The sequence below is a fragment of the Sorex araneus genome, chromosome X (genome assembly GCF_027595985.1).
Source record: "Sorex araneus isolate mSorAra2 chromosome X, mSorAra2.pri, whole genome shotgun sequence".
NCBI classification, from domain to species: domain Eukaryota; kingdom Metazoa; phylum Chordata; class Mammalia; order Eulipotyphla; family Soricidae; genus Sorex; species Sorex araneus.
In genome coordinates, this window is record NC_073313.1 from 230,291,505 (window position 1) to 230,317,949 (window position 26,445).

Genomic DNA, 26,445 nt, shown 5'->3' on the forward strand with positions numbered 1-26,445 from the left:
AATGCATGTTGGGACATTGTATGACAGAAACCCATGAACAGCTCTGTAACTTGTGTATCTCATGGTGATTCAATAAAAAAAGATTTTTAAGTGGAAAAATTTACTAATAAAAGAGAAAAGAATGCAAATCAGAGGTTTGGGAGCATGGCTCCTGTTTCACAGGCATCAGGTCCTGAGTTTGATCCCCTCGGCCGCCCACACACGCCCGTGAGCCCACACGAGGACGTGATGCTGTGTGACCTAGGGCGGTGGGAACACTCCATCCCTGAAGGCGCAGGCCGAATAGTCTCAGGACTCCCACACACTGCGGAGACAGACTGTCTGGACCTTGACCCTACCTAATGCATGCAAACACACGATGGCGCCACGCAGCAGCTGTGCTGACACACACCCCAGAAACCCTTAACGCTATTAATAAATCACGGAAACCAGGCTGCTGGGGGTGGAGGAAGGGGGAGGGTATAAAAGATAGTGGCAAAGGAATAACTGTTGCCTGGGAGCTCTCTCCTCCATCTCTTGCTCGTTTCTTTAGGTCCCCTGCCCCTTCTAGAGGGTCAGCACCCGGCTCCCTCTAGTTGGGTGGGCAGCAACGCCAAGGGGAGGTCCTAGCCCCTCTCTGTCTGAGAACTCTGCGACGGGTTTCATCACAGCCAGGTGCATGAGCCTTTGCTCCCAGCGCAGTTTCAAACGGTGTGCCAGCACCTGGGTAGGAGCTCGGCCCAGCTAGCACTCAGCGAGAACGTGTGTAAGCAGTGCTGCCGATGGCCAAGTGTGCGAGCACTACAGCTATGAGTAAGCCCAGGTCATCAAGAGCACAACAGCGACAGAAGGAGGGGAAGGGGGAACACAGTTCAGTTCGCTGATGCTTCACATCCAGTGACAACTTGGAATAGACATTCTGGCGGGAGGACGAACTGGGTCAGAGTACATGCATACAACCTGGGCTGAGGAGAAGCACAAAGGGCTGGTTTGATCCTGGCACCACCAAGAGACATTCCCTCACAACCCCCACTTCCTGAACCAGGAGCCTCTGCCAGGTGAGGTCCCCCCACAAAACAAAACAAACTAAAGAGCACACACAATTTAGGGTGTCTCCTTTACCATTTCTAATAGAAAATGGGCACATTATTTAAAACTTCTATGCCTATTTCCTCATATGTATGTTTTTGTTAGGGGGGGGAAGAGAACACCAAAAGATGCTCAGGGCTTTCTCCTGGGTCTGTGCTAAGGGGGAATTGTCACAGGTGACTCCTGGTGGTACTTGAAGATCATATGTGGAATTAAACCAGGGTTGGCTGTATGCAAGGCCCCTGGGTCTGTGCTCAGGGTAACAGGTGACTCCTGATAGTGTTTAGGGGATCATGTGTGGAAACGGGAATCAAGCCAGGGTTGACCGTAAGCAAGGCAAAGAGCCCCTGAACTATCTCCCCAGCCCTGGCTTCCTCATCAATAGGAGAATCTACTTCATAGGGTGGACTGGAGCGATAGCACAGCAGGTAGGGCGTTTGCCTTGCACGCGGCTGACCCGGGTTTGATTCCTCCGCCCCTCTTGGAGAGCCCGGCAAGCTACCGAGTATCCCGCACACACGGCAGAGCCTGTCAAGCTACTTTTGGCGTATTCGATATACCAAGAACAGTAATGACAAGTCTCACAATGGAGATGTTACTGATGCCCGCTTGAGCAAGTCGATGAACAACGGGACGACAGTGCTACAATGCTACTTTATAGGGTTGGTGGGGATGGACTGTATTAATGATGTAGAGTAGACTTTGCTGCCATATACAGGCACAGAGCTGCAGCATTTGTGGCATTACTTGTAACTCTCCCGAAGTGGCTGCTGCTTCCTTCTACCTTTCTTCTTTCCTCTTGTTTTGCTGTTCTCAGGTCATATCTGGCAGTAGTCAGGGATTACTCTGGCCTCTGCATTCAGCGGTCACTTCGGGCAGGGCTCGGGGGACTATAGGCAGTGCTGGGGATTGAACCGGGTCTGCCACTTGCCAAGCATGTGCCCTACCCACAAGTGCTGTTTCAGATCCTTCTTCCTACCTTTCTTAAAGCCATTCTCTAGCCCACAGATGCTTTGCTGGTTCCTTTTCTTGCCTGGGGATTTTATGAGTTTGGAGGTGTTTGCAGAGAATGTTCTACCTCTGGATCTCCAGTGGCAACTTTTCCTCAGCCTTCTAGGCTGAGAGTAACTGTTACCTGTCAGACATGAAGTCCTGACCCACACTTAGGGGGTTCTTCCCTATTACTTAGGACAGTATCTGGTTGGGGATCCCGCTGGGTAACACCTGGAAGGTGTGAACCTTCCAGAGTGAAATCAGAGTCTTGCCTCTTTCTTCCTAGCTACCTGATAGAGTAGGCAAGATATTACTTCTGCTCGGTTTTGTAAACATTGTGCCTGGCCTAGTGTCTGTGAAATGCAAGGTCATTATACTGCTCACTACTACCACTTCTCACTCTGAGAGATAGATCCTTCCCCCACCCCCACTTCCTGCTCCATATCAGCATTTTTATTTTTAGGTTTGTTTTTTGGGGGGGCACACCCAGTGATGCTCAGGGCTTACTCCTGGCTCTGTGGAATCACTCCTGGTAGCACTTGAGAGACCATAAGGGATGCTGGGGATCAAACCCAGTTAGGCACATGCAAGGCAAGTGCCTTACTTGGTGTATTATCTCTTTAGCCCCTACGCCAGCTATTCTTAGGGGGTAAAGAGATTGGAATAGATACCAAGCAGTGTGAGAATATCTCAGAAACTCACCCCACACCAAATGGCGCTCTAAGATGTGTGTAAAAAGGCAGGGAGGGATAAGGATAATAGAGACATTTCTAGGCTAGTGAAGTGTGAGGACTGAGCTGTGGTGTGTGTGAACGCGCGGGTGTTAGACCAGTTGGCAAAGCTGCTGATTTCATCTCAGTAGTCGCCAGCTGGAACTCTGCTCATTCTGCTAGAATAAAGCATTTTCTGTGTGTTGGCTTACTGGGTAAACCTTTTCTTTTTCCTATTGTTTTTTGGCCACACGTGTTGTGCTGAGGTTTGACTTCCAGTTCCGTGCTTGGGGATCACTCCTAGGTGGGGCTCGAGGGACTGTATGTGGTGTTGGGAATCCAACCCAGGTTGGCTGCATGCAGAGCAAGCGTTCTACCCTCTGCCTATCTCTGTGGCCTGGGTACAACTCACATAGTCACTCCTGGGTTTCTTTGAGAGGTTTTACCCGCAGAGTAAACCCCACATTGGGTGTGGTGAGTCCGGCTGTGGACAGATTTGGGGATGGCCCTGCAAGGACACATACAGGGGGTCATTACATGAGGACCCCCAAGGCTGCAATAACAGCAAAAGTATGAATAGCTGTTTCTCCTACTGTGCTTTTCTTTTCCTTCTCTTGGTTTATTTTTGTTTGCTTTTTAAATTTTGGGGCACCCGGAGGTGCTCAGGGATTACTTCTGACTCTGAACTCAGGCATTACTCCTGGCAGGCTTGTGGAACCATACAAGATGCTGAGGACTGAACCCGGTGGAGCTGCATGCAAGGCAAGTAGTGCCCTACCCACTGTGCTATCATACCAGCCCTGAGGTTTCTTTTCTTTTTTAAATATTTATTTATTTATTTTACATTTTTGCGTCACACCCAGCGATGCTCAGGGATTATTCCTGGCTCTGCACTCAGGAATTACTCCTGCAGGTAGTTGGGGGACTATATGGGATGCCGGAGATTGGACCCAGGTCAGCCATATGCAAGGAAAAGCCCTACCCACTGACCTATCACTCTTGATTGAGGTTTCTTTCCAAAACAGAAAAGTTTTTGAAAGTGGAAGGATTCTGAAAAGAATTTAAAGACCTTTCAACATCCCTACCATGACCCTACTAAAGCTAAAGCAAAAGACGTTTTTTTTTTTTATTGTGGTGCTGGAGATCAAACCAGGGTCTCACAAAAGCAAGGATGGCATTCTACCACAGAGCCACACCCCAGGACCCTAAAACAGGCAACTTTTTAAGGGCCAGAGGCATGACTTAGTGATAGGGCACATGTCCTGCATGTATTTGATCCCGGGCAACACACAATACACACACACACACACACACACACACACACACACAGTACTTTTTTAAAAGTTCTTTTAAAAGGAGAGAGAGCAAGAAGAAAAATGTCTCCCATAGAGGGAGGCTGGGGGTGGGGAGGTGGGGTGTTGGGGGATGGTGGGAGGGAAACGGGCGACATTGGTGGTGGGAAATGTATACTGGTGGAGGGATGGATGCTGGGTCATTGTTCGACTGAAACCCAATTATGAACAGCTTTGTAGTGGTCTATCTCACGGATATGTGGAGTTCATGCCCAATTCAATCAGCTTAATCAATGGCTGAATGAAGAGCAGTACTCCTACATTTATAATAATAAAAAAGTTCTTTTATCTTCTTCTCTCACTGTTTCTGGAGAAAGGCATTTTATAAAATGACACGTGCAGAGTGATGTAGTTAAGTTTCTGCCCACTGTCTGGTTTTGTGCTTCTAGTGCTCGTGGGAGACTGGATTCTGCCAATAATTTGGAAGAAGATGGAAGAAAGGCAAAAACAAAATATGCATTGTCCTTCATGTGCCTTAGGTACCAGGCATCAAGTACCCCGGAATAAAGCCACCAGTTCAGCTTTGCTTCCTCTGACTTACAGTGCTAGCAGGCATTGGCCGCAGGGTGCCCTTCTGTCGCCTGCCTGAAAACTCACAGGCAAGTCCCGGAATGACACACCCAATTGTCAGGCCCGAAAGGCCCCACCAACCGTGGTGGCTTGTTAGGGGCTTGGCAGGGCCTGGCCATGCAAAATGTCTAATGAGACATTCCAGAGCTGAGGAGGGGAAAGATTCTTCCTGGGCTCTCTAAATAGCTTCTGAGGCTTTAAGAACAAAAGGCCCAAAGAGCCTCTGGCTGGCAACTGCTGTGGCTAATTTTATTTTCATCAGGCAAAGCCTGAGGCAGGGGTGCCTGAAAAAGATTGTGAAAGGAGTACTTTTCATTTTTCCTTGCAGTGAGTCACCCACCAACATCTGAAGCAGCTCCAACTTAGGCTCTTTGAAGGGAAGAGAAAAAGAAGTGTGTGTGTGTGTGTGTGTGTGTGTGTGTGTGTGTGTGTGTGTGTGTGTGTGTGTAGAGTAATATTGAGAGAGAAAGATATAAAACATAAACTAATTTACAAATAACCCAATCCATATGGAAAGAACTCTAATCGCATGTATCAAGTGATGAGAAATAAAACAGCAGGGGAATGAACTCTGATTGTGCGGGAGGCCGTGTGGGAGTCATCTTGCATGTACTAAATTCTCACGAAAATTAAGAAGTATTTTTATTTCCATTTTTAGGAACCCAGGGCTCATGAGAGCAATTAATTTCTCCAAATCATGTAGTTAATAATAAAATCACAAGATGCTGTGGACACAAGTTTAAACCTTGATCTGTCCAATTCCAAAGTTTATGCCCTCTTGATTAGACCTTGCTGTTCCTATAAAAGGTTAACCTGGAGATTGCCAAGAAGCAAAAACTACTGAGAAATCTGGGTACCTGTGAGGTGCTCAGCATTATGCAATATGCTGCATTTCTGGTGCTCTAGTGGGTTTGATCTTTAATCTCACCTGCCAGTTAAAAGGACGTATTAGAATATTAATTTCGCTAATTTTAAATGCCCATCCCTAGACTTCTGTTGCATCAGGTATGGTATCCACCATTAGGCTGATTTAATAATAGGAAGATAGATTGAGATTACATGTTATTTGTTTATTTCATTCTCTAATCTCCCTGAATTAAGATTTCTAGTTATTTTGTTTTTAATAATCTTCATCTGTCTGAATGCATTTTTACTTATTTTTAACTCTTTTTTTTTTTTTTAGGCTACCTGCTGATGCTCAGTGGGTACGCCTTGCTCTCTGCTCAGGGATGTTGGTGGATGTTGGTGGTGTTCAGGCAACCAAATGTGGTGCTCGGACTTGATCCAGGGTTGCAGTGTCCATAACCACTAGCTAGGCAAGTGCCTTAATGTTTGTACTGTTTTGTTGGCACCTTATTGGTTTTTGGGGGCCATACTCAGTGTTCAGTGCTCAGGGATTACTCCAGATTCTGTGCTCAGAGGTGGCTGCTGACAGTGATCAAGGGACCATTTGCGATGTCAGAGATTGAACCAGGGTCAGCTGCAAGTACAGCAAGTACCCTTAACCCCTGTAATATCTCTCTAGCCCTCATCTAAATGCAGTTTTAGTACTTTTTCTTTAGTACCTGTCTTTTCCTTCTTTAAATTAAGGTTTAATTGACAAATAATATTATATGCGTTTTAGGTGTAACTTCTTTTTTTTTTTTTGGCTTTTTTTGGGTCACACCTGGCAATGTACAGGGGCCACTCCTGGCTCTGCACTCAGGAATTACCCCTGGCGGTGCTCAGGGGACCATATGGGATGCTGGGAATCGAACTCGGGTCGGCCGCGTGCAAGGCAAACGCCCTACCCACTGTGCTATCTCTCCAGCCCCTTTAGGTGTAACTTCTTTCTAGCGAGTCATTTTGGGAAGATGAGCCAAGATGGCCAAACATCTCCCCTCTTATATGCAAACCAAAAACTGAATTAAATACGAGGTGTTTCCTGGGGCCTCACTGATAAAGGACCATAGAGAGTCCTCAGGTCCCGGAGAAGCATGTTGCTATGGAATAAGCACCAGCCCAGATTCAAAAGCTGAGGAGCTTCTTTCTCACCTGGGCAGGGCAGGACGGTGCGAAGGAGAGAGTTCTTTGGCCGTCTCTGAGAGAGTAGAGTGCCTGGAGAACGCACCACCAACACTCACAGATACCTCCATGGAATGGGCTTCAAGAAGTTATAACCTCCTTCCTCCTCGGCCCCAAATGATTCAACTAAAGACGTGCAGCTTTCCAGTGAGGTGGAGGTGGGTGGGGAGCAAAGCCCTCTCCCATGAGTCTGGAGGCATTCCTAAGGCTGGCTGCTAAGGCAAAAGGAAATTTCCTCTGGGAAAGTGGATGCAGTTTTGTACGCGCACCCATGCGTGTCACCAGGAACTTGACCAGCGCTGGCTGCAGACAAGGCAGGCGCCTTAACAGCTGTACCATCTCTTGCCCCACGAGTCTAACTTGGGAGGCAAGAGGCCATGGAACACACTGGCTGTATCTCAGAGTCTCTTGGAACCCTTCCTGGCACTTTGATTACCCTTTGAAAAGGAAACAGCCAGAGGGCAAATGGCCCTACCCTAAAGTAAGCTGTGTGATATTTATCTCGGACTAAAGGACGCCAGCTCCTCCTAATCCACACCTGAGGGAAAACAGGGAGCCTGAAGGGGCTCCAAGCCCAGGAAATGCTTTCTAAAGGTAGTGGGTAGGGTGCTTTCTCTTGCACACTGTTCACCCAGGTTCAGAGAAAGGAGAGAGGCAGGGGAAGGAGAGGGGAGGAGGAGGGAGAGAAGAGGAGAGAAGGGAGAGGAGAGGGGAGAGGAGAGAGAGGAGCTTTTTAGAACCAGGGTGAAAAGAAAGCCTACTGCAGACCTCCAGCTGCCTGTGGCATCCCATGTTTAGTTCAGTTTCGAACATTTGTAGGTCTGCTTGGTGATACTGTGTTACTGGCACCATGACTAGTATGTTCTTTTCTATGAGACAAACGCTACTTGGAAGTTGTAAGGTGCATAAAACAGACTGTGGGAAAGGAGAATAATGGGATCTCTTAAAAATGAACTTGAGGCTTACTTGCTTTAAATTTAATAGGGGAAACACGTTTAGAATGTAAGACGAATCTCAGAGTAATCTCCAGACAAAAGTACTTAGAAAACACAAGAAGAAACAAATGGAACTTGATCACCACATAAAACAGGCAGGTATTAAAGAATAAGGGAACAGTCAAAGACAAACTTTAAAACACCTAGATTCCATATAGGAAAAAATGGTAATAAATTCATTCATTTCAATAATTTCACTAAGCTTCATTATCCTATGATGGATGAACAGGCGGCAGGGCTTCAGTTATACTGGTGATATGTGCGAGTGGTATAGCCATATATCCAAAACACAGATTCAACAAAACTGAAAACATGAGGTCTAAGCTGTAACCACTGGAACTTTGTAATGTGCCTGTCAAGTTGGGGTGGAGATGGGAAGGGGTGGGGGTGGGGAGGGAATATGGGAACACTGGTGGAGGGGAATATGACACTAGTGGTGAGATTGATGTTGAAATACTGTGTACTAAAACTCAACTATCAATAACTTTTAAAATAATGTTTTTTTATTAAAAAAAAAAACACCCAAAACTTCAATGTCCTGAGTTTGTCAGTCAGAAGGCACATAGTGGCCAGAACAACCTACTACTTATAAAAGACATACTTGAGCTTTCATGATAAATGCAGGCTAAAGTAAAAGGATACAAACTCAATCATTCAGGGGCTGGAGCAATAGCACCTGATAGGGCATTTGCCTTGCACGCGGCTCATCCAGGTTCGATTCCCAGCATCCCATATGGTCCCCTGAGCACCGCTAGGAGTAATTACTGAGTGCAGAGCCAGGAGTAACCCTGTGCATCGCCAGGTGTGACCCAAAAAAGCAAAACAAATAAACAAACAAACAAACAAAAAACCACTTCAATCATTCAGGCAAATGGTAGCTCCAAAGAGAGGGATGGCCACTCTGCTATATCAAACAAAACAAACTTTAAACTGAAAAAGACAGATGGAAATTACATAGGGGATCAATGCAAGAAGATATTTTGCTTGTTTTGGGGTCACACCCTGCAGTGTTCGGGGGCTGCTCCTGGGTTGGTGCCTGAGACTTGTACATGGCAGGGCTGTGGGACTGGGCCTGGAAGGACTCCATGCAAAGTCTGCACCTTGGAATTGGGTTCAGTCCCAGGTACTGCATGTGCTCCCCCAAGCACAGAGCCAGGATTAATCCCTGAGCACTGGCCACACTACCCCTTTCCTCAGAAAAAAAAAGTAAAGGAAAAAAGAAATTAAAGCAAGAATAAGCAAATAAACAAAGGGACCACATTAAACTAAAATGCTCTGCGCTGTGAAAAAAACTATGGCTTGGTGGACAGGGCTCCAAGTGCTAGTGTGTGTGCTTTGCTTGGGGAGGGCTGGGTTTGATTCTGGGCCCCACAAGGTCCCCTGAGCACAGCTGGGCATGGCCCCAAGCAACAATGAGCCAGGAGTAGCTCCCATTACCATAAGCTGTGGTCGGTCCACAGAGAAAAGAAAAAAATGTATACGAAAAAAATAAGACACCTTATTTCGATATAGCCTACAAAATAGTATGGGAAGAAAATATTTGCACAGGGCCAGGGAAATAGTTTGATTCAGGGCCATGCCTGGTTTCATTCCAACACCAGTTGCCTGTTGAGTATCGCTGGGTGCAGCCCTGGCGCCCTCCACGTACTACCAGGGAAAGCCTGGTGGTCCCTGGCACTGCAAGGATGGAGCAGCACTGTATTCCTGCAACCTCACGGTGAACTGCCAGCTGGCTCAATTTCATTATTATTGCATTAGTTCAATAATAAAAATCATAAGAAAAAAATATGGTCATCTTTTTTTTCTGTTGTTGTTGCTTTTCTTGGGTCACACCTGGTGATGCACAGGGATTACTCCTGGCTCTGCACTCAGGAATCACCCCTGGCGGTGCTCAGTGGACCATATGGGATGCTGGGAATCAAACCAGGGTCGGCCGTATGCAAGGCATACGCCCTACCCACTGTGCTATTGCTCCAGCCCCTATGGTCATCTTTTAAACTGTTGTTTTCATGATAGATACAATGATATAATCCATTATAACTAAGAATTATAATGAAATAATTGTTATAATAACCCAATTATAATCCATTATAACTAAGATGGAAAATAAGGGAAGGAAAAAACAAACATAAGATTAATATCATTTTCTGATAAAGATTATATATATTTTTTCATAATTGGGTTTCAGTCATACAATGATCAGCACCCATCCCTCCACCCGTGTACGTTTCCCACCACCAATGTCCCCCATTTCCCCCCCCCATCCTTCCCCCCTGCCCCCAGCCTCCCTCTATGAGAGGCACTTTCTTTCTAGCTCTCTCTAAAGATTATATTTCTGTACAAATTACAGGCTTAGGGTATAAACTGAAGTACATGATAATAACTACTATCCACAATTGGGCTTCTGTGTTAAATTTGGACAGTACTGTGAAATATTTTAAGTCTCCTAATTGGGCTGTATAGCACATATTATTTGGAAAAATTCTAATAGTCAATTACACAAGATTTGCCTATTCCCAATTGGACTCCACTACAATTTTATTTATTTATTTATTTATTTTTAACACTACAATTTTACTGTAAGGAATGATTACACTTTGAAATTAAAGCCACAAAACTTTATTCTTGTTTTGTTCTGTTTTTGGGTCACATCCAGTGGTGCTTAGGGATTATTTCAGGCTCAATGCTCAGGGATCACTCCTGGCAGGGCTCGAGGTACCATATGTGGTTCCAGCAGTCGAAACCGGCTGGCGGCCTACAAGACAAGCAACCTACCTACTATACTATCACTCTGGCCCCTAGTCAAAAAGTTTTGTTGTGGTGGTGATGTTGCTGCTGAGTCTGAATCCAGGGCATCACCTATGCAAGGCAAGTGCTCTACTGCTGAAATACATATCTAGTTTTAGCCAGAGAATTTGAAAGACAAAGCATTTCCACCATAGGATACAAAGTCAACTTCTCTAGATACTGGTATATCACAAAATAAACTTACCTTTAGTTGGATCCCAGCATACAAAGTAATCAATTAAAGACAAGCCTTGCTTATAGTAAAATGTAGTTAATTCCAGCCAATCAGCATCAAGTGTAGTAATGACAGGTCCTTTTCTCGTTACTTTCATTGACAGAACTCCTTCATGATACGTCCAGCAGGTTGATTCATCATCGAAAACATTGAAGATTATATACAACTTACTATCTGAGGTAGGCAGTCAAAAAGAAGGGAAAAAAGGGAGACAATGAACTGTCAGTAAAAAGATTCTTAAATTTTTATTTCTGGGCCACACCTGGCTATATTCAGGTCTGAGTCTCCAGGCTCTGTGCTCAGAGCTCAGATCGCCAGGGAATCACAGGTGATGTAGGAGATTGAGGTTCTGCATGCCAGATAAAAGTCTTATGCACCTCTTGGGCTCAAGATTCTTAATTTTTTGGCTTGATTTTCTGATCACACCTAGTATTACTCAGGACTTCTAAGTACTGCAGGGATCAGGGATTTCTCCTGCTGGGACTCAGGACCATATGTGGTGCCAGGGATCAAATGCAGGTTTGCAGCATGTAAGTCTTTTTTTTCTGGGTTAAGACTCCATTAATCTCACCAAATTCTCTGAGAAGCTTTTTTTCCCTTGTGTCTTCCCTTCACTGCCCACCCCACAAAGGTAAGAGCTGTTACTATAGAAATATTTTTAAAAACATTTAGAAAGTGGAGTTTAAAAACTAATTAAAGTATGTGGATTATATATTGGGTTTACAACCTAAAGGACTGGAAATAGACATTTGTCAAAGGCAGGGTGGGATCCAGCATAGAGGGCCAAGTCAGCAGTGCAAGAGGACGCTAGCTAGCTCTCTGGCCGTAGCTCCATGAATTTTCATTCACTTAGACTTTCAAGATTTGTTTTCCACTGTGGAAAAACAGGGTTAGTTGTAAGCTGAGAAACTGGTGGAAGGGGAGGGTGATGGCAGTGAGGATGGGTGACATGATGAGCTGGGGAAAGCTTCAAGGGGACTGTGCTGAGTTCATCACCCCACCACCCCAGAAGGTCCTGCCACCAATGTGTGCAGAGGCAGCACCAACATTGACTAACAGACCAGTTAATGGCAACTCACTTAGTACAGATCTTATTCTCTGCTAGGAACAGGATAAATATCATAAACACTGTAAAATTTCTTGTCTCCTTACTACAACCTCCTTTTCATAAAACAGTGGGGCAGTCTGACTCCAGAACTCAGAACTATTAAGGTATACATGCTCTGTGACTTTCTCTACCAATGCTTTTTATATATTTATTTATATATTTTTTGCTTTTTGGGTCACACCTGGCAATGCACAGGGGTTACTCCTGGCTCTGCACTCAGGAACTATCCCTAGCGGTGCTTAGGAGACCATATGGGATGCTGAGAATCGAACCCAGGTTGGCCGCGTGCAAGGCAAACACCCTGCCTGATGTGCTGTCACTCCAGCCCCCCTACCAATGCTTTTTAAAACAAACCATAAGAGTAACAGAAAAACTCTAATAATTCAAAATTAATGAACACATTACTCTCAGTTTCTTGGAGAGACTTGCTAGCTAGCAAAGAATTGTTTAAAGTGATTAAACTGTTTATGGTGATTTTAACTATTCTTTATAGTTACCTTAGGTGCAGACACCATTGTTGTAATAATTATTTCATCATGATTTTCTGATTTCATGGCCTAAGTAATGATCAAAGAAAAACAACTGACTTCAAAGTTGAAAACTACCCATGAAATGGGAAATGCCAAAACTAAAATCCTCAGTCTTTAAGTAGAAACATGAACCAGAATAGCTTCCTTCATTGGATCACTTTCTGAGTAAGCATATGTCCAGTTTCCATTTTACAGGGGAGCTGGTGAGTGATGGACACAATTTCACCAGAGTTTTCATATGTGAATGGCAATGTCCTGACCATGTCAGGAACAACTACTTGAACATGGTTCCAATTTATTTCTGATTATAAAATGTCTTACATCAAGACATTCATATCAGTTTATTCAGTCTAGCAGTGTGCGGGTCTTACTCCTGGCTCTGTGCTCAGGGATAACTTCTGGTGGGGCTCAGAGGATCATACACGATGTTGGGGACTTGACCTGGGTCAGTTATGTGCGCGGCAAGTGCCCTGCCCCGCTGCACTGCTGCTCCAGCCCTCTTTAGTCATTTCTTTATATGTATATACCTTTATCTTTAGAATTTTACAATCTTGAATAACATTCAGAAACTTATTTTGCTTAAGATATTGGGGACATATTCTATGTATACTCATCTTGTCTGTTACCTTCTCCCTTTCTTAATTTCGAGGACCAAGGGCTGCCATCTTTTTGCATCTGATGCTGTCCGCTTTCATGAAGTTCTTCCTCAATTCCACTTTCAGATGATTGACCGCTCAATGTTCCTTCATTCCAATTTCCACATTTTTCATCTGAACTATTTCTCATGTGATGTGTTGATTCTAGCTCTCCATCATGGTTGGTTCCATTGCAATATTTAAGTGGTGGATGATGCTGAGACAGGAATCCAACAAACTTCATCCCTTTTTTAGCAGCTACATTAATCTGAGGTTTTAAAAGAGATGGTAGAATAAAATGTAAACTTCATGTAGATTGGTTGTTTTATTGGTAAACCTTTCAGTTTACTGGGAAATTGACCAGTAACTAAAGGTCCATTCACAAACTACTTGGTAGCCTCTATAGAACCCCATTCACTCCTAAGACCATGTTGCATACAATTATGACTTCTTCATATGGAATATACTTTATAAATTTAAAAAAAAGGTATCATTTTTTTCTCTGAAAGCTGACTATTCAGGAAGAACTAATAATTCTATGTTATAATTAACCTCCAAACAATGATCTCTCCAGGTGAAGCAAAATTAAAAGCAATTACAAGAAACCCTACATAAAAACCACCAAATACATCCTAATTAATAAAGAGGAGACATTAACTTAAAAACTAAAACCACGCAGCATTGGATATGAAAATGTTTTACAACTCATTCTGGTAAATGTCTACATATAAGTACAATTCATGCAATGACTTAGGGAGTGTCCTATATTTGGGGGGAAGGGTCATACTTAGCATGTTCAGGATACCCGGTGGTGCTCAGAGACCCTGTCGATAGTCGGAATGGCAGAGCACTATCCCTTGAGTTATCTCTCCACCCCCTGAAAAGTCTTTCAGATAGTCACCATTAAGTTAAATATTCTCAATGTTGAGACTGAAGAGATAGTATAGAGAATAAGACCTTTGTACTGTCCTAAACAATCCCAGTTTGATCCCGGGTACTGTCTATCATCCCCTGAATCCTACTAGGAACAATCCCAGAGTTTTTAGCTAGGAGAAAGCCCTGAACACCGAGAAGTGTGTCCCCTACCAAAACCAAAACAAAACGAAATAAAAAACAAACAAAACCCAATCCAAATAACTTTAAGTTATTTACTGGGAGGTAGAGAAAGAGTTATGGTTGCAACATTTATAGTTCAAATGAAGTAAATGGAAAAGCCAAGACCTAGGACAAAACCAGAGTAGAGGCAGAGAGATAACTCAAAGGGCAGAATACACTCCTGGGAGCCTCCCCCTTCCAAAAACAAACAAACAAAGTAGAATATCTACTCAAAGAGATGGCTGTAACTCAGCTGCAACTGAGGAGAATTCTGAGGACAGAGGTGATGTAGGTATAGGAAGCTAGGATGAAGGACTCTGACTGATGCAATACAATTTACTCTTGTAATGAACTTCTGGAGAGTATAATAATGCTCAAAGCCTTAAAAATAGCCATAAATAGCTATTTTTTGTGGAATAGCTCATGATCTGGCCTTGCAAGTGTGAGGCCCTGAGAACTGCCCCTTAGGTTCTATTTTCTTTTTTAAAAATTTAGTTGCCATGAAATTACAAAGTTATTCATGATTGGGTCTCGGGCATACAGTGTTTCAACACTCACTGCCCTTCAAGTTCTGAGCATACCATCTGAGTGGTAACTGCCTCTGGGATTCCTGGGGCCACCTAGGAATCTGTGATCTCTGGGGCACTACAAATAGGTGTGTGTGAGCACTGCAATTAAAGAAGTGTGTGAGCAGCACGATTAAATGTGTAAGCCTTAGTGAGCTGATGAGAAAGCACCATAGCCAAGCATGGATGTATTGCCGCACACTGTCACCTCCTGCACCGCTGTCACAAGAAGGGAAGGAAGGACATTTTACAATTTTTAATTTTTTTTGGTGTTTTTTTTTTTGGGGTCACACCCGGTGATGCTCAGGGGTTACTCCTGGCTCTGCATTCAGGAATCACTCCCGGCGGTGTTTGGGGGACTATATGAGATACTGGGGATCGAACCTGGGTCAGCTTCATGCAAGGCAAATGCCCAACCAGCTGTGCTATTGCTGCAGCCCCAAGGGCATTTTAAAAAAAAATCATCATAAACTGTCCTGAATATTAGGTATCCAGGGATTTTAGAGGAAGATGGTAAGGAGACACGGCACTATAAAAGGGGAATCAGGTTTTCCACTTTTGGTGGCTCTTATTAGTAAATTTGGATGGGAAAAATGAAGGCTTTTTCTATTAACTGGAAATTTATGGGGAGGGGGCGGGACAATAGTACAGTAGGTAGGGCATTAGTTTGCCTTGCACACAGTCAAACTGGGTTTTATCCCCAGCATCCCATATGGTCCCCCAAGCACCGTTAGGGGTAATTCCTGAGTGCAGAGCCAAGAGTAAGTCCTGATGGCCGGGTGTGACCCCAAATGCCAAACAACAACAACAACAACAACAACAACAACAACAACAACAGGAAAGGAAAGGAAAGGAAAGGAAGGAAGGAAGGAAGGAAGGAAGGAAGGAAGGAAGGAAGGAAGGAAGGAAGGAAGGAAGGAAGGAAGGAAGGAAGGAAGGAAGGAAGGAAGAAAGGAAGGAAGGTTGGTTATCTGGAAAAGCCCAGTGACAAGTTTGTTTCATGTCTTTTATATATCTTTTTTTATTTCAGTTGGAAGAATGGTATATTGATTTATTATCTGCAAGGACAGGAATACTGAGCCACATCTCTGTGCTAAGAAGGGCAAATTTAAATGCTAATTTTGTTTTAAAATCCCGGGGAAAATACTTTTAAATCTCATTTTAAAACTAGAACAAACAGTATAAAGTTAAAAAATGTGACATAAATCTATCTTCTGGGGTCAGGAATATGACTCTGATACGGCATGTGTGAGCCGATTATTCACATGTGTGAAGTCTTGTGTTGATCCCAGGCAACACACAGACACAGATACATATATGCATACACACACACAGACATACATCTAGCTTTTCAACAGTCAACTTGTTATATAATCAGCAATCCAGAAATAATATTTGGCACTCATTTACTGTTCTTGTTCATGCACAGAGCAATGTTAAAAATATTTAATGTACTATGTTTCCTGAAGCTTTTCTCCTCATGAGATAGCCTCATTACTCTAATTGCTGAAATAACAGTACTTTCCTGTTTAAATAGGTCTTTAAATGTGTCCAGGAAGTCAAATGCAAAACAAGGGCTATGATGGTGATCTAAATTGGTCCTTAGTTTTGTTTTCAGAAGAATTTTTCTAGAATAGATTATTTACTGGGGAAAAAAACCTGGTAAATTTCCTAGAGTAGTAGCAGTAGTTAACAATATGTATACATTTTAATTAAAATGTAGTCCCACAGAATTGTGAAAAACTGGTTTGGCTGGTGTCCTTATCTCTCCATGGGAAGTAGCATCATTGGCCATGGTAGCTGGCTAACTACAAACACGGATAATCTCACACAGTCATTTAAAACTTAGAACAGTCTTAGAAACGGAACAAATTTCAGCTTCTTTCTTGAAGGAAAATGTCTTGGGTTTTTGCGCACACCTATCTGTACAAAGCCAAACCTTACAGCTCTGTCAATACAACTAGCAAAATTCCTAGTAAAAAACAACTAGCAAAAAAAACTTGCAAAATCACTTGGTCGTGGGTGAGTCACAGGGAAGTATCTTGCATGTGGAAGGCTGTGGGGTTGACCCCAGTTTAGAGAAAGAGACAGAGACACAGAGACAGAGATGTAGAGATACAGATGGAGAACTTTTCACTATCAAATCCCATCAACTTAGAATATTTATGAAAGTACAACTTAAAAAAATTTTAATATCAAATACCAACCACAGTGTACATATAGTATAAATTTTCCACTTATGTTTTAATTAACTTGTATATACTTTTTTTCATTTTTTGTTTATCCTATGATTTTTGAGCCATACCTAGCTGTGTTCGGGATTTACTCCTGGCTCTGTACTCAGAGATCACTGCTGGTGGCATTCAGGGGAACATACAAGGTGCAGGGATTGAACCTGGGCCTGGTGTGTGCAAAGCAAGTGCCTTATTAGCCGTATCATATTTCTGGCCCTTGTAATGATTCTTTTATCTGGATAGTAGATATAGCTGTCATGTTTAATGTCCATCAAATATTCTATATATCAATATACAGCTGCTTCTTTTCAGTTTTCAAATTATTGGATATTTGACCCCTTAATCAGCATTCATTAAAATATTTTTGTAGGGGCTGGTTCGATAGCACAGCGGGTAGGGTGTTTGCCTTGCACGAGGCCGACCTGGGTTCGATACCCAGTGTAGGATAACATGGGGTTTGTCCTTTTAGCCTTGCCTTAGGGAACATAGTTTACCTTAAAGCAATGTCCTTTCTGTATGGACACAGGAAGACAATATTGTGCTTGTAACTTGGGAGTTGATTGACTCCAATAATATTTACTCCTGAGCATCTGCTTTCTCAACTCAGTTGCCCTTAATTCCTAACACCCCCCAAAACAGGGTCCCGACGACGGACAGGATGGATCCAGGGCAAGCGGTGAGTTATGTGCTACCCTGGCATCGAAATGGGCCAGGCCAAAGCGCCACAATACTCAACTATAAGTTGAGGGCATGATCATGGACAATGCTGTCATGATCCAAAAGTAACAACGAGATTAGGATCCTGCTGGGGTTAGGAAGATTAACCTGGCCTGAGGACTGTGGTCTGGAGATGTCCTCAGGAAAAACCGAACATTCTATCTCTTACTGTGCTCATACAGAATGACATTGCTAGAAATATTAGAAGTAGATTTACTATAACTATTTAAGTAGATTACTAGTTCACACCCTGATACACCCTTGTTTGGACCCCCACCCTTGAGTGGATCTCCTTAGATGAGATTTCCTTAGATGAGATTTTGTTAATCTCCTCAAGAAATGGTCTTACCCTTCTTTGTTGATTTGTTGTTGTTAAACCCACCTTTGTGCTACTGCCCTATGTAATTTGCTATATAAACTGAGACTGGGGGGCACTGGGGGAGAGAAAGAAGACAAGGGAGACAAAAGAAGAAGGAGACAGAAGAAGGAGGCAGAAGAAGAAGGCAGAGGCAGGACAGAAGCTGCAGAGGTAGGACAGAAGCAAGGAGAGAGACAGATGCAGAGGGACAGACACAGAGAGACAGACAGAAGAGAGCACAGTGGCACACACATAAGCAGAGCACAAGGTGAAAGAAGTGAGAGCGAGCGGGACAGAAAGGGGAATATTAGAAGATCCAGAGAGAGATCGAGTACGGGGAGGAAGCAGCAGGGAGGAAGCAGCGAGAGAGATGGGAGTGTATAGAGAGGAGATTGGAATAAACTGCGATTGAGACCAACCAGCTTGCCTCCGTTCCTTCCTTCACCTGCCTCATCATTGCCATCAACCTCCCCGGGGTGGGGAAAGCGGCTGGAGACTACCGAACGTGAACAAGGGCAGCGGGAGAGATAAAGCCCTGCTGGGCCCTCTCTTCTTTTTTGTGTTTTTACACACCCAGGATCCCATATGGTCTCTTAAGCACTGCCAGGAGTAATTCCCGAGTGCATGAGGCAGGATTACCGCAATACATTGATGGGTGTGACCCAAAAAGCCAAAAAGAAAAAAAATTTTTGTAAAAAAAAAATGATTTTTTTCAGGGTCTAGGGTATGTTTCCCAACATTAGAGTACTAGCCTTGCTTGTGTGAGGTCCTGGATTCAATCCTCAGCACCACAAAACAACAAAAAAAAGACTTTTCCCTTTTTCAATTAGTTTCTTGGAATGGTTTCCTGAAGAGGAAGGAAGCTACTGTCTCACAAAATAAAAATGGAATTTGTGATTTTTATTACTAAGCTAATATTCAGAAACAGTGCACTAATGTATTACAATGCCAGATGCAACAGCTACACATCTTCTCAAAGTTCTACCTACATGATTTAAAACATTTTTGTTTCTGCTTTTGTTTGGGAGGGACACACTCAGTGGTGCTTGGGGGACCTTCGGTACCAGAGATCAAGAGCAGCCTATTGAGCTGTCCCTCCAGACCAGCTTGAACACTTTAAATTTGGTGATATGTCACTTGTCAGTTACTTCTATTAAACATCATTAGGATTAGCCTTTCCCCAACTATCTCTTTATTGTTTGTTTCCCTTTATAGTTGCTGTCCATAGGCTCTTTCTGACAAATGAAGATTCCATTTTGCATCTGGAATTCAGACTCATTTCCTATATATTCTGTAAATGATCCTCCTGGAGACATATTCATTACAAATTTACTCCCTAGTGCTTTATTTATTTATTTATTTATTCTTTTTGGGCCACACCTGGCGATGCTCAGGGGTTACTCCTGGCTCTGCACTCAGAATTGACACCTGGTGGTGCTCGGGGGACCATATGGGATGCTGGGGATCGAACCCAGGTTGGCTGCATGCAAGGCAAATGCCCTCTCTGCTGTGCTATTGCTCCAGTCCCACTATTTGTTTGTTTGGGGGCTCACACCTCACGGTGCTCAAGACTACAATTGGCTTGGTGCTGAGGGTCCCCAGTGGCAGACCCGAGGGGATCACCCAGTGCTGGGGATCAAAGCCAGGGCTCCAGTATGCAAAACATGTGCTCCTGCCCTTTGAGTTCTCTCCTGGGCACCGTAAAATACTTTCATTTAGGAGATATGAAACAGGAGAGAGACTGAAGGGAGGACCCTGTATGGTAAAAGATATTGCATGCTCCAGACCAGGATGCAGGTCAATGAATGTGCTCGAAAGTCTTTTTTAAAATTTAATTTCCCTTGTATATATTTAAGAACTTAACCACCCATAATCATAATTGAAAATATCTTAACTTTCTCTTCCTTTCAGTTTTTTTTGTTCATTTTTGTTTTTGCTTTTTGGGTCACACCCAGTGATGCTCAGGGGTTACTCCTGGCTCTGCACTCAGGAATTACTCCTGGCAGTGCTCAGGGGACCATATGGGATGCCAGGTATAGAACCCAGGTCAGTGGTGTACAAGGCAAACGCCCTACCCACTGTGATATCGATCCGGCCCCCATTCTTTCAGTTTTATTTATACTTTAAAAAGTACTGCTTTCCCCCTTTCTTTCTCTCATCTGAACTGTGTGGGGACTGTTTTCCATAGGGCAACTGCCCATCTTCTCAGGGCAGTTTTCTTTTTTTTTTTTTTTTTGTGGGGTGGGGGAGAGGTTTGGGTGACATTCCACACTTGGTCCTGTGCTCGGGGATCGCTTCTGGCAGTACTTTGGTTGCATACCCTTTGGACCCCAGGTGCAGTTCTTAAGTGGTGGTTGTTTCCTCCATTTTATTTCAGTAGGTTGGCAATTAAATTTCTTACATGTGCATAAATTTCATTTTTGAATTTTCATTCCATTTCATTGACCTGTTAACTTCATACAGTTTAGTACATGTGCTTCAGTATATTTTACCTTCTGGTATAACAAGTCACAAAAATTTCCTCTCGTTTTATTGCTTTTTTTGGGGGGGGGCAAACCCAGTAGTGAAAGGGAACTATTCTCAGTTCTGTGCTCAAGTCTCTCCTCGAGGGAATGGGGGATCAATCCAACCAATGTTTATCTTCTTAAATAAGAATGGAAATTGATGAAGAAGAAATACCAAACGTTCCTCAAAACACCAGGAAAAAACAAATGTACTTAGTACCTTTTCTATCAATTCTTTTGCTACTTCACTTGCTTGTTTCTCATAAGTTAGAGGACATTCTTCAATCACAAGCCTTGGGCGTCTTTGTCCACTGGATTTTGCGGAAAGATTCGGGCTGTAACAGAGAATATGTTCATCACTGAAATTGCCTGCTAATTTTCAGCTAATGTGCTCATGTCATTATGGGCAAACAATTCACAAAAAAGATCAAGGCAATTATTTTTTAATTTTCCCCAAAACTTAATGGTCATCTTTTATAAAAAAAGATAATTATTAAAGTTAAGTTTATTATTAAACTTAAGTTAGATCTCTACTAATTTGATACTAATTTAACCTAAGAAAAGCTCATGTCTGGCATTATAATAAATTTATAAGAAATTATATTAGATTGCTGGGATATACCTTATTATTATGCAAAAGCACAAATAAAAATCCTATCTAAAAGCAAATAACTTTTGCCCTTTTTTCTTTGTCTTCTCTTCTGACCTTTACCGCAGTTTTAGTCTTAGCCATGTCAGAGTACTGCTAAGTTTGTTGGAAATAATGCTAAAAGAGAAGAAATAATTTATGCACTTTTGCAAGGTTTGAAATAAAATGGTACATTTATTTAGTACAAAAATCCTAGTATACATCTGAGCCAGTACCATGTCAGGGAGAATGCAGACCCCCATAGCACTCTCCCGGGTATGTCTAAATAGGCAATTACTTATTAGCGGTGTCCCTTAAAAGATTACCTAAGACTTTTTATAGTGTGAAAGTGTGCCTCCCCCCGATTTTTTTTACAGTTTTCTTGTTTTGTCTTTTCCTTTTAATCTTTTTTTTCTTAGTATTATAAAAGTGACTAAAGTGGCTGATACTGTTTTATCACTGTAAAGTGAAAGCAACGGGACCCTCTGATCCTAAAGCCTTTGATTCCAGAGGTCTTCTAACCCATTTTGGCATCCAGAGCAGCTTCCTACAGCAATGCACTGGGACTGTGAGCTGGGCTACAACTCTGAGCTGCCTGGGGATGGATTTTTCCTCTCCACCCTGTTTTTCTGCACGGAAAATGGCGGCGGCAGCAATATGCACGTGGCGAGAGCTACCTTCTAAGACTCCTAACCCAGAGGTATACGGTTTTTACAGTTTGTGGCTCATAGGCAACCATAGGAAGTGGGCGTTACCTGCACACTCTTGGCCCAGATAAATCCAGAGCTGCTGAGTGCAAAACCCCTCAGCTCCTAAAGACTTTGATTCCAGAGGTCTTCTACCCCATTTTGGCATCCAAAGCAGCTTCCTACAGCAATGCACTGGGACTGTGTGCTGGGCTATGCAATTTCTGGAAGAATTTTCCCTGGACTTTATACAGAAATCCCAAACCACGCGGCCACTGCTGCAGCCGCGCAACTTAACATCCCTTAATTGTCAGCAATGTGAAATGGTTCCTTTTTAGCAGGTCTGACTTTGGGGGGGAAACTCCAAACAATAACAGTGAGTTTTTTGTTGAAATATTGAAGGTAATCAAAGCAGCAGCCATTTCTCTAGACTGTGAACTAAGCCATAGCCCCACACCAGCTGAGAAGAGGAAATATCCCTCTTTCCCGGTTTCCCATTTTCGGGGAGAAACGCGGCGTGGCATCCACCATATTATGAGGCGCAGGAAGGGGGGTGAGGAAAAAAAAAAAGGGAAAAAGGGAAAAAAAAGAGTTATGTACTTGGAGCAGTGGGACTACATATCTCTTCATTCTAAGCAAGGGAAAACTAATTATCAAATGCTTCCTTGGTAGTAGGGCTGTCTTTCTTGGGGGGAAACTCCAGCAACAATAGTGAGTTTTGTGTTGAAATATGGAATGTAATCAAGGTAAAGAGAAAATGAAGTGAAATTCATCAGTCACGCAGTTGGGAGTGGGGGGGCGGGGCGAGAAGTTTACTGGGATTTTTGGTGGTGGAATATGGGCACTGGTGAAGGGATAGGTGTTTGAATACTGTATAACTGAGACATAAGCCTGAGAACTTTGTAACTTTCCACATGGTGATTCAATAAAATAAAAAAAAAATAAAGTGAAAGCAACATTTTTGCTCTGATTTCTGAGATACTTTTGGTAAATCTGAAGTCTGTGAAAACAAACATTTTTAATGTGTTAAACTCAGATATCAGTCTGATAATTTTCATCCTTCGTTGGAGGGAGAAACAATAAATATATATACAAATGTACATATACATATACATATATTTTTGGGTCACACCCGGCGATACACAGGGGTCACTCCTGGTTCTGCACTCAGAAATTACCCCTGGCAATGCTCAGGGGACCATATGGGACGCTGGGAATCACCTGGGTTGGCCATGTGCAAGGCAAATGCCCTATACACTGTGCTATCGCTCCAGCCCCCGGGAGGAACAATTATTTTGAAAATAATAAAAGTGACAAGGAAGGCTGGCAGAAATAGTTGCAGTGTTGTTTGAGAAAACAGCTACTTAAAAGGTCATTAAAAAATATGATTTCTTTTACAGAGGCCACCCCCAGAGGTACTCGTCAAATTCCAGAGGTCAGACTCAAGGCATGTGCTCTACCACTGAGTCACCTCTAACCCTAACAAAGGTTGTATTTGGGGAGGGGTGTTTTGAGCAAAATAGGGTGGTGCTTGTGGTAGTTGCTCAGGAGACCATGTGGTACTAAAGATGAAACTGGGGCCTCTTGCATGCAAAGAATGTGCTTCCACCCATTCAGCTATCACCTGGCACCCAAGCAAAGGGTCTTCAAAGTAAACAAACAAACGAAATATACATATATGATATATTATATCATATGGACTGGAGCGATAGCACAGCGGGTAGGGCATTTGCCTTGCATGCGGCCAACCCAGATTCAATTCCTGTGTCCTTCTTGGAGAGCCCGGCAAATTACAACCCTGCCTGCACAGCAAAGCCTGGCAAGCTACCCGTGGCGTACTTGATATGCCAAAAACAGTAACAACGACAGCCCTCAAACCCCTGATCCTGAAAGAGCCCCCAATATGCCATTGGGCTACACTAGCATGTGACAGGGACAAATGGAGATGTTACTGGTGCCTGCTCAAGCAAACTGATGAACAACGGGATGACAGTGATACAGTGATAGTGATATATATTACATATATAATATATAATATAATAATATAATAGAATATACATACACAGACACTAAAACTTGTGGTTTTTACATGTTTTTAAATTAAAAAAAATATTTTTAAATTTTTCGGGTGGGACCTCCCAAATAGATCGTTGGCCCAGTTGGCCAGCAATTCTATGTGAGGGCCAGAGAATGCAGGTTGCTTGGGACCTGTGGTGCCGGGGATTAGCTGGGCTACCCCAGGAGTGCTTGGGAGCCTGTGGGTTACACCCTGACGCTCAGGGATGCTGTGTTGCCAGGGATTGAAGTGGGCGTGGCAGATACTTGGCAAGTGCCTTAACTCCTAAACTCTCTTTCTCTCTCTGGTCCTTTACTTCCTATATTTTTTGGAAAAATCTGGTAAAACATCTATTTTTTAGTATTTGACAGAGTAAGTCTTTTTTGTCATAAAAGATTTGGAAAGTAGACATAATTTTAGTCATTGCTACTAACATAACAATGCAGAAAAATTTAACAGTCAGTGAGAATGCCCTTCATTGGCTCAGTCAGCTCCAGGACCCTGTGAGAAGACTTGAAGTTACCAGCTGCCTCCACTAAGGACCCATTTGCTGAAGGTGCTACAGGAGCTTCCTGGGGCTTCTGGGCATCTATTTTCCTTTCCCTTTGTTCCCTTTGTCTTCATCTAGAGCATGTTTGCCTGCAAGGAGTTGAAATCAAACAAGAGCTTTAAAGGAAAGACGTCTGTTTCCTTCTCTCCAACTGGGTCCAATTGCAGGAAAATGTATTTTAAACTAATGACCCCCTGATTATTCTTTGTTCTACATCACTTTGTTTAAATTTTCTCTTAGTCAAAGAAAACTGTCACTCTAAGCAGCGTCTTAAGCTTCAGACTCACCTTACTTTTAAGCGCGATAGCACTGCCCTGTATAAGTAACTTGCTGGTAGCTGTTTCTGCTGTCCCAAAGGTTGTATAACAGGATGAATAGCCCCAACAATATATCCTTTAAGATAGTAGTCTTCGACTTTTGTTACAATATCCTGAACTGAATTAATTTTGATGACTTCTGGATTTGGCGATGCTAAAATATCAAATACAAAGATATTCACACAGTTATAAAATTAAATTATATATTATTTCTATGGGTGATAATACTAGTAAATGATAATAAATTGAAAGCACAGCCATGTGCTTTCATCTCAATATATTATCATATTCTATATATGTTGTAAATTATTTTGGAATAAAACAAAAGTGACCTTATGAACTGGTAGATATAAAACCACATAAATATCTGAAAGGAGAAATACAATGACTTTTTCTGTTGTTTCTTTTGGTTTTTGGACCCCACTCTGTAGTGCTCAAGGATTACTTCTGGCTCTGTGATCAGAGATCACTCCTGGTGGTGCTTGGAGACCGTGTGTGGTACTGGGAATTGAACCTGGGTTGGCCAAATGCAAGGCAAGAGCCCTACCCAAGATACTATCTCTTCAGTCCATGATGCCCTTTTCTTTTTCACTTAAAGCAACTTTATTTTTTAAAATTTCAGAGTGACTATATGTTTATTAATAAGGCAGTGAAGTTATAGATAAGAAAAATACCTTATGTTGAAGGGCAGATTGTTTTTGTTTTGTTTGCTTTTGGATTTTTGGCCACACCTGGGGCTTACTCTCAGCTTTGTGTTCAGGGATCATTCCTGGTAGGGCACATGGGACCATAAGGGATGTCAGGGATCAAACCTGGATTGGGTGCATGTAAGGCAAGCAGCTTACAGTTGTATTATCTCTCCAACCCCAAGAGCCAATTCTTTTTATAATTACAAATATTCCTTCAAATTTTAGGTTTCTTGTTTTTCTTGTTTGTTTTTGGGCCACATGGGAAGTGGCCCTCCAACATGGGAAGCATAGAAAGCTGTTTAAACCGTTTCCCTGGCCAAAGATTTTAGAATTTTAAGAATAAATTTATTAATTCTTGGGGGTTGGAATGATTAAGTATAGTGTGTAAGGTGCTTACCTTCCATGCCAACAACCCAGGTTTGATCCCCAGCACCTCAGATAGTCCCATGAACCCTGCAGGAGTGAGCCCTGTAAACCCTGAGCACCATCAGCTGTTCCCCCACCCCCGAAATAAATACACACTAAATTAAAAAGAGTAAGTCTCTTCATTTTTAAGATTAGACATCAGGGAGATGATTCAATGAGATGGAGCGCGTGCCTGGCACGGGCAGAGTCCTTAATTGGATCCTTGGCACTGCACGGCCTGACAGGCACACCAGGTATATCCCTGTGACCCCCAGAACTGCTGGCGAGGATACAGAAAAATAAAATATAAATGTATAAGGATTTAAAAGTGAGAGAAATGGTATTTGTCAAGCAAGAATTGTCTTTTACCAGTAAAACTTAAAAAGCAGTTTTTAAGCTTCTTCAGAAAACTAGAAATATGTTCTCTTCTGGAACTTACACAAATGCTTAAAAAAAGGCTGAACTAGTAAAGATATTCAGAACTTATTTTTATTATGTAACTCTAAATGTAATGAAAATTTAAATATAAAACTAATGATAGATGGAGCATCTCTGGGAAGCTGGGTAAATCCAGAGAAACTGGGTAAATCCAG

General features: G+C 42.8%; 1 protein-coding gene across 1 annotated transcript in view; it reads right to left on the reverse strand.

Moving 5' to 3' along the window:
- RFTN2 (raftlin family member 2) overlaps positions 1-26,445 on the reverse strand; it is a 73,078-nt gene that overhangs the window by 34,035 nt on the left and 12,598 nt on the right. The window contains exons 2-5 of the mRNA XM_055121889.1: positions 24,729-24,912; positions 20,742-20,856; positions 13,039-13,315; positions 10,745-10,948 (exon numbers count right to left, since the gene is read on the reverse strand). Coding sequence (XP_054977864.1) covers positions 10,745-10,948; positions 13,039-13,315; positions 20,742-20,856; positions 24,729-24,912 — 780 coding nt within the window. The remainder of the gene's footprint in view (positions 1-10,744; positions 10,949-13,038; positions 13,316-20,741; positions 20,857-24,728; positions 24,913-26,445) is intronic.